This window comes from Lissotriton vulgaris, chromosome 5 (assembly GCF_964263255.1).
Source record: "Lissotriton vulgaris chromosome 5, aLisVul1.2, whole genome shotgun sequence".
Classification (NCBI taxonomy): Eukaryota; Metazoa; Chordata; class Amphibia; order Caudata; family Salamandridae; genus Lissotriton; species Lissotriton vulgaris.
In genome coordinates, this window is record NC_141693.1 from 1,011,526,345 (window position 1) to 1,011,546,819 (window position 20,475).

Genomic DNA, 20,475 nt, shown 5'->3' on the forward strand with positions numbered 1-20,475 from the left:
GAAACCATCTGTTTACAGTCCATAGGTCATATTGGACCCCAAAAAAACTATCGAAATTTAAAGGAGCTAACATAAAATCTTGCCCCAAATGTGGATTGGAGAAAGCGAACGACATCCATATGTTCCAGGAATGCCCTCTACTCACAACCTTTTGGCATGAAGTTGGTAAGACGTTAACTATGGTCTTGGGTCATCAAATAGATGTAAGTATTACCTTAATTATCTTTGGGATCCATCTTACAAGGGGAATATAGATAAGTAATTTGACTAAGAAACAGGAAAAACTACTATCTGTATTAATACTACTGGCAAGGAGAGAGATTTGTATCAACTGGATGAAACCAGCACCTCCCTTGCACGCAAACTGGCTGAATTCGATAGCAACAATGAATAAATTGGATAGGAAAGGGAACATAAGCAAAAAGTCAAAATTCTGGGAAATATGGGAACAGCATTTCACCTAACTAACACCTCAGTAAGACCCGCTAATTACATCCTATGATTAAAGCGATGACAATAATTCAGGTGGAATAAGTTCTGCCGAGTAGCCAGGAAGGCTAGCTCCCCTCCTTGACAAGAATCAGAATTATTGACAATGTTAAAGGATACACGAGAAATCTGTTTATAATCAACAACGAAAGGGATACTCCCCAACTAAGTTCGATACACGGGGCAGTGACGGCATAGATCGTTGAAAAAACAGACTCCCGAAACTCCTTATACATACAATCGCAAAATGAGGATTAAAAAAAAAAAAAAAGCCCATTCAATTCAATGTACTATACCTGCAACTGCAATGTGTTGCAAACTGCTTATTTAAAACTGTAACCAAAACCAGTACAAGTTACACTGCAATTTTGAACTGTGTTCATACAAGTAATTTACTACTGAAAAGTATTTTTATGCTTATCTGTACCAGGCTTGCTTGGTTCTAGAAAAAAAACCGCAGTATATTTTTTTTTACAAAAAAATTGGCCTACAGTTCAGTACTTGAATGTGTGGATTCATTTGTTGACTGAGTGTGTACACCAAATGCTTTACACTGCCTCTGATACTGCCTTACTGCTCGACCAAGCTACCACTTTAGAGAGTAAGGTTCTATCTAACTTTAACCTCTACCAAACCTCTGGAGACCCTTGGGGGCAGATTTACAAGTCCATTGCGCCATTTTTGTGTCACTTTTAACATGGGAAAAGTGACGCAAAAGTGGGGCAAGGGGAATGTAAATCTGCCCCCTGGTCTCTATACACACTGTGCCTCACCAAATTTGGTGCAGTATAAATAGAGCCAGTTTCTTACAACGTGTCCTTAATCACTGACTTCGTTCTCGAACGGCAACAAACCTTGAAACCTGCTGTAAACTTTACTTTTGTTTAATGTGAGACTCCGTTTCATTTTTTTTTATAAACATCCACATCGATGTATCTACACTACTAAGTATTGATTCTCTTCTGGAGATTGGGTGCAAATTTTGGACTGCAGTTAAAAAGAAAATGTGGACATTTAATGGTGAACTCGCATTTTGGTTTATTAACGACTGTCTTAATTTCTTTTGGATAATCGTGTCTGCAACATTGTTAGGAGGCTATTAACCGCAAGTTATCTGGAAGTGATGTTAAATCCTAATATTCTTCAACTTAAATAAAGATTGGGAGATTGATAAGTTGGTAAGTGGATCTTCTTCTTATGCATGACAAGCATTAGACCTGTCTTATTACTTTACTGCATAGAGGTAGTGGGAAATACTAATAGGTTTCCTTGTTCCCTTTCAGTTCCCAAGGCCTCCTGTTCTCTTTCCTGGTGTGACCTATTTCTCTTGCTGGGGAAGAGTGATGTGGCCATTTTCTGAATCTTTCCCCATATCTCCCCTAAGAAAGTGATCTTTGATCAAGTGTTGATTTTAACTCGTCAAGACACTGTTTTCTGGGAGTGTGAGGAACTCCTCCTTGTTCCTGTGGAATCGGATCGGACCCAGGTTAGTGGTGGCTCTGTGCTTGACACTGTTTTGCAAATGGAGAGAGGCTCGTTGTAATACAATGCACACGTTTTTGTGCATCAGGCACTGAATAATAAATGGAAAAGAGATTGTGGTCATCCTACACTTGAATAGAAGTCCGTGCTAAGCTAATACTTGATAGACCCCTAGCAGTCTGTTTCTGTCACAAGCATATAGGCAAGGCTACCAAAAAAAAATGACTAACTAAACTATGCATCTATTAAAGGTGAGATATGCCCCGAATGTAGCAGTTAAAGGTACGTTATGAGGCACCGTCTGTAGCATAATTGTTCACTTCTCAATATTTTTTACTCCCGCTTTTATTGCTACACATTGAACCCAGATATTTCTTAAGAAAGAGAACACACATTCAGCAATTCCTGTGAATAATATATTCTCTTAAAATAAACAATATTATTATGTGTGGAAACCCAAAAGAACTATTTTTGGTTGAGTCTACCAGACAGTGCAGTTGTCTTGTTATAAAAGATCTATTGTGGGTTAATCAAGAAGGTCCTAAATGGCGTTGCCAGCTGCTTCATTGCACCTTTTATTTATTTACTTTTGGCCATGCTGCACAGCACCTTGCCGATGATGTGCAGCATCTCCAAAAGGCAATGACCCAAAGACAAGACCTATTGGCTTTGCCAATGCTGGTTTTCTTCGCCCACACTCTAAAGCTCCTGGAAGTACCTCTTTGCAATGATAGACATGCGTGCTGAACAGTATTGGACTTTAACTTGTGCAAAGTAAGAGCCTCATTAGGAAGCACTTGGTAATTCAAGACATCTGATAAAGAATGTTTGGGATTTTTCTAAACCCAAGATTTCCCTTTTTATTAAGTAAATGTTGCTTTGTTATCTCTGCAGAATAAACACGGATGTGCATGAAAAGTAAAACAAAACATTTTCATATCAAGGAAGAAACATGTGTTCCTTCCCTTTTTTCCTCTATTTAAATATTTCAGGTTTTTTGCTTTCTGCTGTTGACATACGCCCTCTCAATATTGCATGAACTGGAGACATCAACAGCATCGTGGCAAAGGTCTCAACTCTTTAGAGCCAGTCTACAGGAATCGAGTGCTGAGAGGTGACCTGTTAACTTTTGGAAAGCATCAGAACTTGTATTGCATTCTATATGCTGCGTTTTTAGTAACTTTTCCACTTTAAACTTTGAAACAATTCATATGTTGAAATCTACAAAATAAAGTAGCAGATGAGAGTTTATATAGCAAGCCCGAGCAAGCCATTAAATACACAAAAATTATGTGGCCATGAAACCCCATACGTTTTATGGCTCTGTTGGTCTTACTGTTTGTGTACGAGATCTGTTTATGATACATATGTATATTACTATGATTTTCATTTTTAACAGTACCTACTTTTGCATGTATTTTAAAATGATGTTTTACACAAAAACTATATGAAATATGTAACTGTATTTCCTGCGTGCAACTTTACTTTTTGCATACTTAAACCAGACTACTATTTATGAACTATTTATAAATGTATCAAATTTAACCTCACATATTCCTGAAACCTTTACCCGCCTGTGTCAAATGTCCCATCGGCCTTGCCCTGTATGGCGCCTACAACACCAAACAGGGAAAATGTCTTACATTGTAAAACACTCAAAAAATACATTATCGTGAACTTCGCAATGGGCTTTGTCTTGGAGTCATTAAAAATAGTAAACATTGTTACTCTGACCCATTTTGTAAAACGACTGATTGCCAGAGGGTCAGTCATAGATAGGGCTCCCGTTTTTATGGTATTTATGTTTTACCATTTCCATTTGTATTTATCCATATTTATTTTTTGGAGCATCTTATTGGTATTTATCCATATTTATTTTGTGCTTTAAGAATAAAGGGAGTTTTTTGAACAAAGGTTCTTAGCTTTTTTTGAGATTGAACAGATACTATACAGACCACAATAGGCTGCTATAGGTTTGACTTCCTTGTCCAGCCGGGCAAGGAATTTATTTATCAAAAAGTAGAAGGTAAATGATTATGATACATTTCTACAGCAATAGCAAGACACAATCCTGTGCTGTACTGGAAGGAAAAGGAAAAATAGAAGAGGGTGAAAGGGGTGTTTCAGGCAAAAGGAAAGAGCAGACAGGGCACTGTTATAAGTAAAGAATATTGACAGTATCGCCTGGAGTAGTACATACAACAACAAATATAAATTATTTTCATGTATGCCCACTCATGGGTGTCGACGTTTCGATCCCTCGCTAAATTAATAAAGGGGCTCATCTTCAGGACTTATGTAATAAGAATTGCCTGAATTAAGAACGCCTCTTGGTTAGAGGTAACGGATGATAAGGTTGATGTAGGCAAATTGGTCCTAGTGGAACCTTAAGCGAAGTACTGATGGCGTCGCCGGGGCTTGGGGTGGTGGGCCAAACAGGTGCTTGTTCCTTAAAAATGCAAGGCTGAGTCACTGATTATTTGCTTAAAGGTGAAGCAATAACGGTTTCCTCGTTGGGCCGGTTACGGCATGTAGCCGATCGTTCAAAGTTACTCCAATGCCAAATAGGAAAGGATAAGATCTCCACGGGAGGCTCAATGGCCGTCGCCGCAATTCGAGCAATGTCAAGGATGGGCCGCGGGTCAGAGTCGAGCTCGCGGAGCACAGCCGGCGTGCTGGGTCCTACCAGTACGCCGGCTGTGCTCCGCGAGCTCGACTCTGACCCGCGGCCCATCCTTGACATTGCTCGAATTGCGGCGACGGCCATTGAGCCTCCCGTGGAGATCTTATCCTTTCCTATTTGGCATTGGAGTAACTTTGAACGATCGGCTATATGCCGTAACCGGCCCAACGAGGAAACCGTTATTGCTTCACCTTTAAGCAAATAATCAGTGACTCAGCCTTGCATTTTTAAGGAACAAGCACCTGTTTGCCCCACCACCCCAAGCCCCGGCGACGCCATCAGTACTTCGCTTAAGGTTCCACTAGGACCAATTTGCCTACATCAACCTTATCATCCGTTACCTCTAACCAAGAGGCGTTCTTAATTCAGGCAATTCTTATTACATAAGTCCTGAAGATGATCCCCTTTATTAATTGAGCGAGGGATCGAAACGTCGACACCCATGAGTGGGCATACATGAAAATAATTTATATTTGTTGTTGTATGTACTACTCTAGGCGATACTGTCAATATTCTTTACTTATAACAGTGCCCTGTCTGCTCTTTCCTTTTGCCTGAAACACCCCTTTCACCCTCTTCTATTTTTCCTTTTCCTTCCAGTACAGCACAGGATTATGTCTTGCTATTGCTGTAGAAATGTATCAATCATTTACCTTCTACTTTTTGATAAATAAATTCCTTGCCCGGCTGGACAAGGAAGTCAAACCTATAGCAGCCTATTGTGGTCTGTATAGTATCTGTTCAATCTCAAAAAAAGCTAAGAACCTTTGTTCAAAAAACTCAATTGACACCCATGGTTCATAGCTACCCGCTGGGTCCCCCTTGTTTTCTTAAACATTTAAGAATAAAGGGGTCCGAGAACAATTTGCTTCCCCCTTTTGTTCGTCTCCGACGTGACGTAGAGGGTTGGCGTAAACTTCCTCTCTCCCTTCTTGGGCGCGCGGCATTATTTAAAATGATGTCCCTACCCAGGTTCCTGTATGCCCTGCAAAATACTCAAGATCCGGTCCCAGCCAGATACTTTGGGGAAATCAAGAGCTTGCAACGTGCCCTGCTCTGGGATGGCCGGCCACGCATTGCTATCACGAAGCTCACGCTCCCGTGGTATGATGGGGGTATAGCATTGCCCGACGTGCGGAGATACTATTGGGCGTCTCAGTTGGCAGCCCTTAATCACAGCCTTTACGGCCCGGCAGATAGTCCGGGCTACGCCATGGATCGGTGGCTCCTGAATGGTGGGAAATACCATAGGGCGCTGTACACGAGATCTCTTGATAGGCGGATGTCTGGGCCAACGAAAACAGCTGTGCACATTTGGAGAACGATTACAAAGGCACAGGGGTGGAAAGACAAGCTCACAATGGCAACTCCACTTTACGACTCTGAGATTCTGGGTAAATTGTGGCACACTAAGGGATTCGACAAGTGGGACATGATCGGCATCTCTAGGGTGGAGGATATGATGATAGGAGGGGAGGTAAAATCTTTTGCCCTACTACAGACAGAGTTCCAGCTGGGCGGAACGGAATATTTTCGGTACGCTCAGCTGCGACATGCACTCCTGTCAGCCATGCCGGAGGGCGAGGCAATCCCCGAATATTCTCCCCCGGAAGATCGGGTACTGGACGGCCATATGCCGGACAGCGCTATTTCCCTGACGTATAAAAAACGGATTAATATTTGCACGGACCTTCTTCTGGGGGTGAGAGATCAATGGGTACGGGACGGGATAGAGATCGACGACGAGGACTGGCAATATGCGGTGTCGTCCCCCAAGGAGGTTGCTATTCCCGCCAGGCTTCGACTGGTGCAATTGAAGATTCTGCACAGAGTTTATATCACTGGTCCCAGATTAATACACATGGGACATTCGGTTGATGGCCTCTGTCGGCGTGGCTGTGGCGCTCTGGCCACCTTCATGCACATCATTTGGGAGTGTAGTGCGATAGCCTCCTACTGGAGGCGGGTACACATGATCATGAGTGAGGTGACTGGGGTGGAAGTTCACGCAGAGGCCCGGAGATGCCTCTTGAATATCTGGGGTCCAACGGAATACAACACTGCACAAACCCAGTGGGTTACCCTGGGGAATATGGTCGCGAAACGGGACATTGCGCAGATGTGGGGAGCGACAACAGCCCCGAAGGTGGTACAGTGGAAGGCCAACATGGATTGGTGTATGTTCTGAGAAACGACTGTGTATGTAGCCATGGGTAAACCCAAAAAATGGCAGAAGATGTGGGGGGCCTGGAACGAGTATAGGGGTGACATCTGCATACCACCGGAAACCGCCACACTGGAAGAACACTTGACCCCATAGCCTATAACTCCAACTGACGTCCTGGTATCACTACTATCCTGTGTTTCCCTCCCCCCGTGGTTCTATGCATCCATATTGTTTTGAATCTAACTGTGATCACTGTGCCTAACCGACTCCTAGATTGGGCCCCACTGCATAATAGTTTAATTGCCTTCTTTCTTAGCGCTAGTTCTGGCGCCTCTTTCTGTACTTGTTCCTTTTTCATAAAAAATACAAAAAATGGAAAATTATAACCTTGACACGTTCTGGTACCTTGCTTCTTGCACTTTGACCCATTGTCTTCTAAATTTGCTGCCTAGCCTCCGGGATGTAAGGCTGAATAGCTGTGTGCACTATTTGAAAATAAAGGTTTTAAAAATTAAAAAAAAAAAAGAATAAAGGGGTCATGAAATGGCATATTTCCACATTTATTTCGCTGAAAAACTTGCAACCATACTTTGCTGCTGTCGCATTTTAGCACATTTAGGAGCCAAATATAGTGAAACATTAAACCACTGGTTGATATAACCATTATAATACAAATATATTAACATATGCAGGTTTTTTGGAACATTTCAACCTGTTTTTTTAGCTTCCCATGTGGTCTATCTGCTCAACTGTTGTCCTGGAAATCAAGAAAGACAGCATGGATAGTCACCCACGAGAAGCACAATTTTCTGTATTTTTCTACTTTTAAAAATAAATACATACAGGAAACACATTGTTTTCTGTCTGTATTTATCTGTAAAAATCAGTAAAAGCGGAAAACTGGGAGCCTTAGTCATAAATGACAGCATTTCAAATGAGTGACTGTCACTGGTATCATTGGGCAGCCATTCTGTCCAGCAGGAGAGCAAGAGGGGACTGTGCCAGCATTTCAGAATATGTATATTTGTGACCAATATTTCACATTTCAGTCACTTGCACATCTCCAATCACACTTATCAATGCAGCCTAACTTTCTGGCAATCAAAGTTCAGATGGTATTAAGTGAGAGCAAATACCTGAGGGTACACAGCCCCAACTTTAGAATACCTTCTGGACACCAAGATGGATTCCTTACCGCATGACACACCTTGACACAAAATGATGAACACGTGCTTACCTGGGCACATTAACCTGTGATATGGGTTATGTTAACAGTACGCCTGCTGTCCTGTTGCACTGCATCTGAGCTGTGTTGCTCCTTGCGCTGAGATGCCTCTGTTGGAGAACATTGCACTTAACATATAGATTCCATTCCATATGGGGATGGATTGAAGTTATGGAACCAACAGAAAATGCAAAATAACAATTCCCTAGGGAAGATGTATGAACAAATGACTTCATGTTCTAAATGTCGTTTATTAAAATTTAACAATAGCCGTTTTCAAAGGGTGGAGACTCTCAAGCCCTTCCTCTATGTCCAGCTCCTTCTTTATTTATAAATCTTCTTCCTTTACTCAAGTCTGTCATTGCCCATTTCTGTCTTGTGTTCGATGCCATTTTTATTTACCTTTTGTTTCTTTCCCCGACAGTGCGATTCACCTTCTATAATCGCCCTCCTATTTAGCTGTAGCTGAGCAACAAGACTTAAATTTAGCATTGTTGCTACCAAACGAAAACAGTATTAACGCAAAAAAAAATTCACTTGGAAACTAGTTAACATTTTTCTAGGGAGTGTTTTTCAAGGTGAATGATTGCACAAGGAAACAACTGCAGACTGAAATATCAAGCCCTCGCATCTGCAATTTCGGTAATAGGACTTTCTTGTCTGATATCACTGTACCAGGTCTTCTAACATGTGAGGAACCATGCTTGAAGGTCAATGATCACGCAGTGTTCTAGAAGGATCATGAAGGGTGGCTTAGGGCCTGATTACAAGTTAGGCAGACAGGTTACTCCATCACAAACGTGATGGATATCCTGTCTGCGGTATTACGAGTTCCATTATATTCCATTGGATATAATGGAACTCGTAATACGGCGGACGGATATTAAACTCGTAATACGGCGGACAGGATATCCCTCATGTTTGTGATGGAGTAATCCCGTCTGCATTATTACGAGTTCCATTATATTCCATTGGATATAATGGAACTCGTAATATGGCGGACGGATATATAACTCGTAATACGGCGGACAGGATATCACTCACGTTTGTGATGGAGTAATCCCGTCCGCTGTACTACGAGTTCCATTATATTCCATTAGATATAATGGGACTCGTAATACGGCGGACGGATATATAACTCGTAATACGGCGGACAGGATATCCCTCACGTTTGTGATGGAGTAATCCCGTCCTCTGTATTACGAGTGCCATTACATTCCATTGGATATAATGGAACTCTTAATACGGCGGACGGGATGTCCGTCATGCTTGTGATGGAGTAACCCATCTGCCAAACTCGTAATCAGGCCCTTAGGCACCAGTATAGTAAATTGGGAAAACGATAGAGTTTAAACTACAAACTAAATCGCAGGCCAAATGCAACGTCACACATTTTAGATGTTTTGTAAATACAAAGTGATACCACTGTATTCAGCTCTTAAGAAAGTGTTATCCACATCATGGAAGTTTTCACAAAAAATATGATCTGGTGGTCTCTGTCCATGGGTACCTCTTAGTCTGTTTGAATGGATGTCTGCTGTTCTGTGTGAGCGACTATCTGCAGGTGTGTTGGTTGTGTAAATTGAAGGATATCTGTAGGGATGTTGTTTTGTTTGCATATATTATGTGATCTATATCAGTGTGCCAGTGAATGTTTTGTACCTGTTTGTATATGAAGCAAAATCGAAGACCTTTGTTAGTTCTTGTTTTTTAGTTTGTAATTTAAGCATGTTTCACAATCGTGTTTTTCGTTTTAGCAATACAATTTAAAAGAAAAACAAAATTCTTATTAAGATTAAAAAATGGCATTCTGACATTGAATAATTTGCTGCTGGGAAGAGAGCTACCTGCAGAACATAACATAAAGATACACATTTACAGTGTTTTGTCGGTTTGGCCAGAAAAGTATCTATTTCACTGATTATTGCTGAGCTTTGGGCTATCCAAAAAATGAACATAGAGCAAACATTTGTGCTGCCCTCCCCTAGTCATACCTCCATGTTGGTCAATAACCGATCATCTCCCCTTCGCTTAGTGCCTGAAGATCAGTAGACGATCCCTATTGGTGGTTATATGGCACATCTTCTACATGCTTGAAGACACCACTATTTGAGGTTGGTAGACGGGCTACTTACAGTAAGTGCTGACTCTGCATCTAGTCGATGATTGCTCCCCCTTCTTCGGCGATCATGCCGCCTCTTATAGAAGTGCTGCTTCTCGCTTCCTTCTCCTGTGAAGGGCTCTGGACTTCGAAAGCGGTTGGTAAGTTTCATCCGAAATTCTTTCTGCAGAAATGTAAAAAATTTGAAATGCAAGTAAGATTATTTTGGGTACCAATTTGAAATTTGTAATTGGGCTATGAAATACATTGACATACTTTTAATATAGTAAGGTTATAAAAAATCTTTACGTTAATGTTAATAATACTAAATCTCCGTACATCAACAATTGAAAATTATTATTATAAGTTTAAAACATCATCATTTGAAGAATACAGTGAACAGTGATCTCTACAAAAGGGCACCACAGGTTAAAGTGATGATAGTAAAAAAGTAAACCCAAAAATCACGTGTGTAGACGTGGCCATACCTATCTTGAAAAAACATAGTATTCATACGTTATGTTTTCTGGATTTCCAAATTCAAAACTCTTTCATTCTAACTTAGTTTTCTACAAGTCTTTCATTTTGTGAGCTGCTGATACTTTGTGAAACAAGAAGTGGCATGAGTAAAGGACAGGAAGTGTATGCTGTAAGAGCCAGAGAACAGCAAAGGCGCAGACTAGGTGACCCCAGACACATCCTCTTTCACATCCCACCAGGTTTAGACTCATGCTTACACTGCCAAATACTGCTTAGATTCTTGTAGTTGGTGATTGTGCCCTTACAATTGATCTTCAATCTATACACAGTGCAATCCTGTCTCTCAAACCCCAACAAACATATACTTGGATATCTTGTCTCCCATACATCAGTCCAAATTCATGAATTGCAATTGGTGTTAATTTCCATTGGAATTTTTTTATATTTCTTACACTATAACAACATTTTATTTTCTCCGCAATGGTGCAAGGTCCTGATCAGGCGTCGGCATAGGAGCACACCCGCCTTTCCACTCTCGAGCTCATCTATGCTCAGCTATTAGGCTGGGTGAATAGCATGTTTTTTTCTCTGATGAGTAGCCTCAGGGCACCCTGGAGCCCGTGTGATGCTGGCCTTCTGTCCTGAGGCCGTTGGCGTGTCTCACGAAATGGTTCAGATGGATCAACCCAAGATGGAAAGATATTACTTTCTGCCTTGTGGTTCTTTCTGCTCCATCCTCTAATGGTATACAGTGTAAAGAGGGTAGGGAGAAGAGTTTTCTCTGTTCTTCATCTTGGTCTACTTGTCAGATCTGGAGTCTGGAGAGGTAGAAGATCGCAGAATGATCTTCTTGAGCATTAAGAAGATACCAATTGTGCATCCTTGAAGACTTGCCCTTGACAAGATGCAATATCAGCGTGTAAGCCACGGAACCAACAGCATGGATGAGGTGCAAGGCCTTTTTATGGTTGTGAGCAATCTAACAGCCCAAGTCCAATGTCTGACTACTAATTCTGAATTTCATCAGTTACTAGGAGTGAGGTCTGCTTTACCCACAGTAGGGAAAAATTCACTTTTCTGCTACTAGTGTAGAAGTTCAAGAGAAACTCGAGGCTTGGGAATTTCAGTCATTGCAGACTTACACAATGACTCCTCTGCCCAAATAGCAGAATTGTAGGCTTTATTAATGGTTTATTAAAAGCAGACCCATATGTTTCCACGCTGATTTTATTCAGATCCAGCATTCTGTTTAAAAGGTTTTAATGTTGACTTAAAACAACAGCAGCAAAGTGGTTACAAAAGATCCAATGGAAAATTGAGTAAGGGGAAACAGCTAATGAAAAGGGAAACCATGGTGCAGAACGTTCCACGTTTTCTGCATGTGCAGCACACTGTGGCACATCAGTGTGTAGAGTGAAGGAATAGCAGCGATGATATAGCCACAAAGATGTGGAAGCAAACCTCAAATGTGCAGTCGGAACAATATTGAAACAAAAGTCAATGCAGACATTGCATTAACAATAAATTGTATCTTCAAAAGCACAGCATATACCGATAAATGGGACCTAATAGGTATCTCCCAAGTTAAGGACCTTTGGGGCACACAGGGTGTGAAGCCCTTTACCACTCTACAAACTCAATATGCATTGGCGGATTCTGAATTCTATCGCTATCTCCAAATTAGACACTCGCTACAAACGGCATTTCCTGGTGTCTCCGCCCTGCTAGATGCTTCCCCACTAGAGGACAGACTACTGGATGGCCACGTACCGGACAAGGCCATTTCTCTGACGTACCGGAAACTCATCAATAACATGGAAAACCCCTTATTGCAATTGCGAGACAAATGGACTGAGGACGGGATAGAACTAGATGATGAAACCTGGCGGGAAGCGGTCTCCTCCCCTAAAACAGTTGCTATCCCGGCGCAACTAAGACTGGTACAACTAAAGATCCTTCACAGAGCTTACATAACTGGTCCTCAGCTGGTACACATGGGTGGACTGACAAATGGCGCTTGTAGGCGGGGGTGCACACAATTGGGTACATTCATACATATAATATGGTACTGTGAGCAGATCCATGAATATTGGTGCAAAATACACATAATTATGAGTGAATTGCTGGGGGTAGAAATCAATCCGGAAGCACCCAGATGCCTCTTTAATATCTGGGAACCTACCGACCTCAATTCTTATACTACACAGTGGGTCACACTCGGTTGCATGATAACAAAGAGAAATATTGCACAGCTTTGGGGAGCCTCACAACCACCCAAGGTAACAGGTTGGGAGCGAGATCTTGACTGGAGTATGCTAAGGGGAAAAACTGTCTATGTGACCCGTGGATGCCCCCGCAAATGGTCCAAAGTTTGGGCCCCCTGGAATGCATATGGAGGCGAAATATGTACCCCTCCCCCTGATGCTGATGATGATGATGATCCCTGTGATTTTCAATGAACTATACTGCTGTATTCGTAAGCAACTTGATTTCACTGTAACCCATTTGTTGATTCTATGCAACTGTACTTTTATGTCGAGAATGTTTAATAAAAAAAGATTTGTAAAAAAAAAAAAGCACAGCATATGCAAAACAATTTCACAGTAAAGTTCATATACTCTGGGACCTGAGGACAAATCTACTATGTCTATTCCTGAGGGGGGGGGGGGGGGGGGGGAGGACAAATTCCAATTAAGACAGTTTGGGAGGATCTCATCATAGCAGCTGATGAAGGACTGGCCTCAGCTTCTACGTTAACACCGTGCCACGGGGTCACGGAGTCACCGTTATTGTTCCCCGTGACTAACTCTCCGTCTCCCCTACAGGACTGGTCTGGGCCCTTTAAGGGAAGCCTGGACTTCCCTGGTTGTGATTCCAACCCCCTGATGTCAGAGGACGTCAGCCTATCCCCATTGGCCGTTGCCGAAGAAAAGGAGGACCCGGAAGACGCGGAGTTGCTGCTGTGCCGAGGAGACATCGAGCCAAGGAGAAGAAACAACGTGAGGGACAAGGAACGGAGGACGCCGAGTCGGTGTGGAGATCCAGCGAACCTGGGAGGAAGCAAGCAGACAACGGAACGTCAGAGCGAGAGGGAGACCCGAAAGCCCACGCCGAGGGAGAAGCCAGGAGGCCACCGACCCCACGCATCACCCAGCCATGCGCAGGAAGACGCGTGGCTCATCCAGGTACGGGGGCGCTTAAGAAACCTTCTTCGATTTCATAAAGGGGAAACCGGGTAACGGAGGGAGCGGGAGGGACCAGGACACCAGTTACTTTGAGCACTTCACATCACTTCGGGCTACTGTACTTGCGAAGTCGGTATTGGTGATGGTAGTTCGGTCTATCTCCTCCACACGATAGTTACCCTCACTCCCTTCCCCTTTTATTTGTTTGACTCAAGCAGTGAAGTAATTGCCACGTTTTCTTTTCTCCTCTTTAACCCGGGTGAGATGGTGAGACTGGGCTGGGAAGATAACCGAAGATAAAGCAGGAAGATACCGAATCCCCTGGGACATTTAGAAATAACTGTTCCGCTGCCTTGTGAAGAAAAGTCTAAATAAACCTGCTGTACAATACCTTAGCAGTGGCTCCTTCTCTCCTTGTATACCCATAAGGTTACAAGTGGCGAGCCAGATAGGAGTCTTCCGTCTGTCAAGATGGAGACCTTACTTACCCAGATGAGGGAAGGACAGGCCAAATTGGATTGAGCTATAGGACAGTCTACTGAACAAGCTGACAATGATAGAGCCCCGTTTACGGCCGCTATTCAACAGCAACCAGATAATCCGACCAAATTAGCCGAGGGTTAAAACCAGCTCTTAGTCGCCCTTGGGCAAACCCGCGCCGCCCCTCCAGGAGCTGTGGTACCTCTTCAAAAATATGTATCAGGTGATGATCCCCTATCGTTCTTTCTGAACTTTGAAAGGGCTGCTAGGGCCAGCGCATGGCAGGGAAAAAGGTGGCCCTTCTATCTCGCCCCTCTTCTATCAGGAGAAGCCCAAGCAGCATATCAGCTGGCCAACAAAGATGGTACAGCGACCCATGGACATGTAAAGCAGATCATATTAGACAGGCTTGGGGTCGACGATGAGAGCCATAGATTACGATTCCGACAAGAAAAGGGATTACTAAACGAGGCACCCAAGACTTTGTTTTACAAATTAAATGACGCAGCCGACCGGTAGATGAAACTGCAGGATTCAACCATGGAAGATGTGATGAGCAAGATATACCTAGAACAATTTCTTGAAGCTCTACCATACGGGACTCAAAGATGACTTAGGCAGTATGTAGGACTAACTTTGGAGCATGCAATAGAAATGGCTACTTCTTATGCCAGAGCCCAAAACCGCTCTAACATCCGAGAAGCAGAGAGAAATAACACCAACAAAGCCCCTGTGAAAATAGAAAAGAAAATTACCAAGACCCCTACAGAACCCCCTTTCAAGCCCCGTCCCAGAAGGTCGAACCCCCTGTTATGACCAGTCCACAGTGCTATGAGTGTGGGGAATGGGGGCATATTACGAGGTATTGTCGTAAAAAGAAAGAGAAAGAAGAAGAGCCACTGAAAGTAGGATACCTGCCCCGCAATTCATGTACGCTCAAGAAACCGGTCCCACTTTTTACGTAAGTGTCCTTCTCAATGATCAAAAGACTAAAGCCTTATTGGATTCAGGGTGTCGCCATTCCGTAGTCATGAAAAAAATAATTGCTAAACCATCCCTTTTGTTAGGACGTACAGTCAGAATAAAGTGTGTACATGTCAAGTCAAGTCAATAAATTTATATAGCGCGCTACATACCCAGAGGGTCTCAAGGCGCTTGAAGAAGGGAGGGGAATTACTTGTCAAATATCCATGTTTTAAGTTGCTTTCTGAATGCTAGGTGGTTCTGAGTAAGGCGAAGGTGAGTGGGAAGAGAGTTCCAGGTTGTAGCTGCCAGGTAGGAGAAGGATCTACCTCCCATGGTGGTTTTGTTGATGCGAGGTACAGTGGCAAGGGCTTGGTTGGAGGATCGTAGCTGGCGGGAGGGGGTGTAGAAGGATAGAAGGACAATTGTGTGTTGAGGCATTCGGGTCCGATTTCGTAGAGTGCTTTGTGTGCGTGGGTTAGGAGCCGAAAAGTAATCCTCTTATTGACGGGGAGCCAGTGGAGGTTTTTCAGGTGACCAGAGATGTGTTCTTTACGCGGGATGTCTAATATGAGCCTGGCTGAAGCGTTCTGGATGCGTTGGAGTTTTTTCTGGAGTTTTGCGGTGGTACCGGCGTAGAGGGTGTTTCCGTAGTCCAGTCGGCTCGTGACCAGAGCGTGGGTGACCGTTTTTCTAGTTTCGGTGGGGATCCAACGAAATGTTTTTTTGAGCATGCGAAGAATGTTGAAGCAAGATGAAGAAACGGCGTTGACTTGTCTGTTCATCGAGAGTGAGGAATCCAGGATGACGCCCAGGTTCCGTGCGTGGTCCGTCGGGATGGGTGCATTTCCAAGGGCCTTCGGCCACCAAGAGTCGTCCCAGGCGGAGGGGGAGGTGCCTAGGATGAGGACTTCTGTTTTGTCTGAGTTCAGTTTCAGACGGATGTGCTTCATCCAGTCGGCTACTTCTTTCATTCCTTCATGCAGGTTGGTTTTGGCAGTGTTAGGGTCTCTGGTGAGAGATAGGATCAATTGAGTGTCATCGGCGTAGGAGATGATGTTGAGGTTGTGTTGGCTTGCGATGACCGCGAGGGGGCTCATGTATACGTTGAAGAGGGTGGGGCTGAGTGAAGATCCTTGTGGTACGCCGCAGATGACTTCGGTGGCCTCTGACTTGAATGGTGGAAGGCGGACTCTCTGGGTTCTTCCGGTGAGGAATGAGGTGATCCATTCCAGTGCTTTTCCTTGGATTCCGATGTTTCTGAGGCGTTGTAATAGGGTGCTATGACAGACCGTGTCGAAGGCTGCGGAGAGGTCGAGGAGGATGAGGGCGACTGTGTCTCCATTGTCCAGTAGAGTTCGGATGTCGTCTGTTGCTGCGATGAGGGCGGTTTCAGTGCTGTGCTTGGCTCGGAAGCCGGACTGTGAGGAGTCAAGGGATTTGTTGGTTTCGAGGAATGCGGCGAGCTGGTTGTTGACCGCTTTCTCGATGACTTTTGCCGGGAATGGAAGGAGTGAGATAGGGCGGTAGTTTTTGAGTTCGGTGGGGTCAGCTGTGGGTTTTTTCAGGAGGGCGCTGAGTTCGGCATGTTTCCAGCTTTCCGGGAAGGTTGCGGAGTTGAGGGAGCAGTTGATGACGTCTCGGAGGTGCGGTGCTATAATGGTGTCTGCTTTGTTAAAGATGTGGTGAGGGCATGGGTCTGTGGGGGATCCTGAGTGGATAGAGTTCATCAGGCGGATGGTGTCCTCAGTGGAGATTGGCTTCCAGTCATTGAGGATGCTCAAGGGGGGTGGGGGTCCTGCAGGGGGTTGGGTGGGTTGGTCTTCGGGTCGGTTGTCGAAGCTGTTGTGTATGTCTGCAATTTTGTTGTGGAAGAATGAGGCTAGTGAGTCGCAGAGGGCTTGAGAGGGGGTGATGTCGTTTGAGTTGGCTGAGGGGTTGGTAAATTCCTTGACTATGTTGAATAATTCCTTGCTGTTGTGTGCGTTGTTATCTAGTCGGTCCTTGAAAGCGGCTTTCTTGGCATTCCGGATCAGTTGGTGGTGTATGCGGGTGGCGTTTTTGAAGGCGTCCTTGGTGATGGTTGTTGGGTCTTTTTTCCAGGCCTTCTCAAGAGAGCGACAGAGTTTCTTGGATTTCTTAAGATCATCGTTGAACCAGGAGGCCTTCTTGCTGCCTAGTTTGATTTTTCGTTTTTTCAGTGGTGCTAGGATGTCGGCGCTGTTGGATAACCATTGGGAGAGGTTGATGGCTGCTTGGTCGGGGTTTGAGGAGTGGGCTGGGGGGTTTAGAAGAAGCGATGAGGAGATCTGGTCGATGGTGATTTTGTTCCAGTTTCTTTGCAGAGTGGGTTGGGGGTGGTTGTTGGATGTGGGCTTGTTGTAGGTAAAGTGAACGCAGCTGTGGTCAGTCCAAAGGAGAGCTGTGGTGTGGCTGAAGGAGACATATTTGCTGGAGGTGAAGATAGGGTCGAGTGTGTGACCTGCGATGTGGGTGGGGGTAGTGACAATTTGTTTAAGTCCCAGGTTGGCGAGGTTGTCCAAAAGGGTGGTGGTGTTGCGGTCGTTGTTCTTTTCAAGGTGAAAGTTGAGGTCTCCCAAAAGGATGTAATCCTCGGAGGGGAGCGCGTGTGGAGTGATGAAGTCCGTGATGTCTTCACTGAATTGTGCGCGGGGTCCTGGTGGCCTGTAAAGGAGGGTGCCTCTGAGTGTGGTCTTGGGGTCGATGTGGATCTGGAAGTGAAGGTGTTCAGTGTTGGCGAGATTGACGTCTGAGCTGGTTGAGATGCGTAAGGATTTCTTATGGACGATAGCGATGCCTCCTCCTGTGTGGCCGGTCCGGTCCTTGCGAATGATCTTATAGCCTTCTGGGATGGCAATGGTGATGTCTGGGGCTGATGTGGTGTTCATCCATGTTTCTGTTAAGAAGGCGACGTCCGGAGCGATGGTGTCTAGTAGATTCCAGAGGTCGATGGCGTGCCTGTGGACTGAGCGGGTGTTGAGCAGGATGCATTGTAGGTGGTTGGGGTCGGATATCTGTTGTGTGTTCGTAGATGATGAGTTGTTCTTGGTGCAGTCGAACCTGCAGGAGTTGCAGGAGAAGGGTCCATGGGTGTGTCCAGGAGCGGCTTGGACGCAGTTGGGGGAACGGCCGGGGTTAAGGGCTAGGAGGGTGGTGGCATCGTATGTAATGCGGGAGGGGAGGGCTTTACGAGGACCAGGGGGTCTGGCGCTGGGCGCGGTCCAGGCACGGACGGGCGTAGACGGGCTTACCTTTGGCGCACCTTCGGCGCGGCCGTAGCGCGTGGACGCTGCACGTTGGACCATCAGACATAAGTGGAGAGAGGAGGGGGCGGAGCGTGGGAGGGGCAGCAGCTGGGAGGCGGTAGCAGGGAGGAGGGGCGGGCCAGGGAACACACAAACAAGATGGAGGGTCAAAGGGAGAGTAAGGCAGGGGCAGCAGATGCACCACGGCACCGGGGGCACAAACCAGTTCCCAGCGTGATGCAAATTATATAAATAAATACAGTGCGAGTCAAATTAAATAAATAAATCACAGCGCGAGTCTAGTTAGATAAATAAATAACAGCGCGAGGTAAATGAAATAAATAAATCACAGCGCGAGTCTAGTTAGATAAATAAATAACAGCGCGAGGTAAATGAAATAAATAAATCACAGCGCGAGTCTAGTTAAATAAATAAAAGCAGTTGCAGATCTGCAGTCTCGATACGGTACCACCAGCAAGCCGTATCGTCAACAGGAGCTGGGATCCTTTAGCCAGGGTAACCATCACCACGGAAGAGGGCACACAAGTGCAATGCGAATTAGGAGTACTCCCTGAATTACCTGAATTCCTTATCATAGGTACCTATAATATGTGTTTTTTCCACCCTAATGACAGAAGCATTACAAAAGACTAAGCACCTAGACACAAGCAGGGCTGGGTTATTGGTGTCAGAACCATGGGCAACCGATTCCAACTTTCGAACCGCCCAACTAAACGATGCCTCTTTGGCTCAAGCCTGGCAGAACGCCCAGGACAATAAAACCAAGGGGAAACTCATCTACCCTGCTTTTGTCGAAAAAAAAGGGCTCTTATGTAGACTAGGTCATGACCAAGCATCTCCTCAACTAATCGTGCCCACCGACTTTCGCGATCAAGTCATGTTTTATGCTCATGCCCATCTCCTGGCAGGGCACTCCGGAGCTGAAAGAACCACTGACTCGATCATCCAACACTTCTTTTGGCCTGGAGTATATGCACAGGTGAAACGTTACTGCCAAGAGTGTCACATTTGCCAGAAGCGCAATGCTTACATACCTCCTAAAGTACCCTTAGTGCTCCTCCCGATCATAGGGAAGCCCTTTGACAGGATTGGAGTGGATTTAGTGGGACCCCTTCCTAAGACAACAGGGAGCTACCAATACGTAATGATTATTGTGGATTACTCTACTCGTTATCCAGAGGCGTTCCCTCTAAGGGCCCCCACAATGACAGCTATCTCTCAGAGACTTGTAGAACTGTTTACGAGAATGGGTTTCCCCAAAGAATTGGTCACAGACCAGGGAACTCCTTTTGTTTCTCGCCTTCATGAAGCAGGTATGTGCCATTCTAAATATCAAACACCTTCGCACCTCGGTTTATCACCCGCAAACCGACGGTTTGGTCGAACGGTAACATGGTGACAGTTTTCTCCATGGCTCATATGACTGATTTCGCCCCCTTGGAAGACACTGCCTCCCCTTTGGGATATTGTCAGCATTCATCTCCGTGACCAGGAGACGGGGATTATGCAGCAGGGTGAAAAAAGCCACATATGGTATGTACAATGGAGTGCTGTGAAGGGATCTGAAAAGGTATGAAGTGAGGACTGGAGCACAGTGTACATATCTCTCCTCAGCTGCTCCCCAAGCACAAGACGCGTCTGCCCTGGACCAGATGATCTTCACAGGCATTTGGAACAGAAGGCAGGGGTAGGTGTGCTTCAAGCTGATGGTGGTGGTGGGTGGTGGTTGGTAGTGGTGGGGTCTCTTAAGCTAAAAATGGTTTGAGACATAAATACAAATGTTACACCAGCAAGTGAACGTTTGTGTTACACTTATTCATCCAAATTGTTCACCTCGTTGACAATTCACTTGAGTGGCTGCAAGAGTATGCTTGGAAATCTGTGACCTTCGTATGTTTCGATGAGCATTCCACTGGATTTTGTGACATAAAAG

The 20,475-nt window shown here is 44.8% G+C and overlaps 1 protein-coding gene across 1 annotated transcript in view; it reads right to left on the minus strand.

Moving 5' to 3' along the window:
* Positions 1-20,475, minus strand: part of LOC147711908 (M-phase inducer phosphatase 1-B-like) — a 227,697-nt gene that overhangs the window by 132,416 nt on the left and 74,806 nt on the right. The window contains exon 5 of the mRNA XM_086920255.1: positions 10,182-10,331. Within this exon, the coding sequence (XP_086776381.1) occupies positions 10,182-10,331 (150 nt within the window). The remainder of the gene's footprint in view (positions 1-10,181; positions 10,332-20,475) is intronic.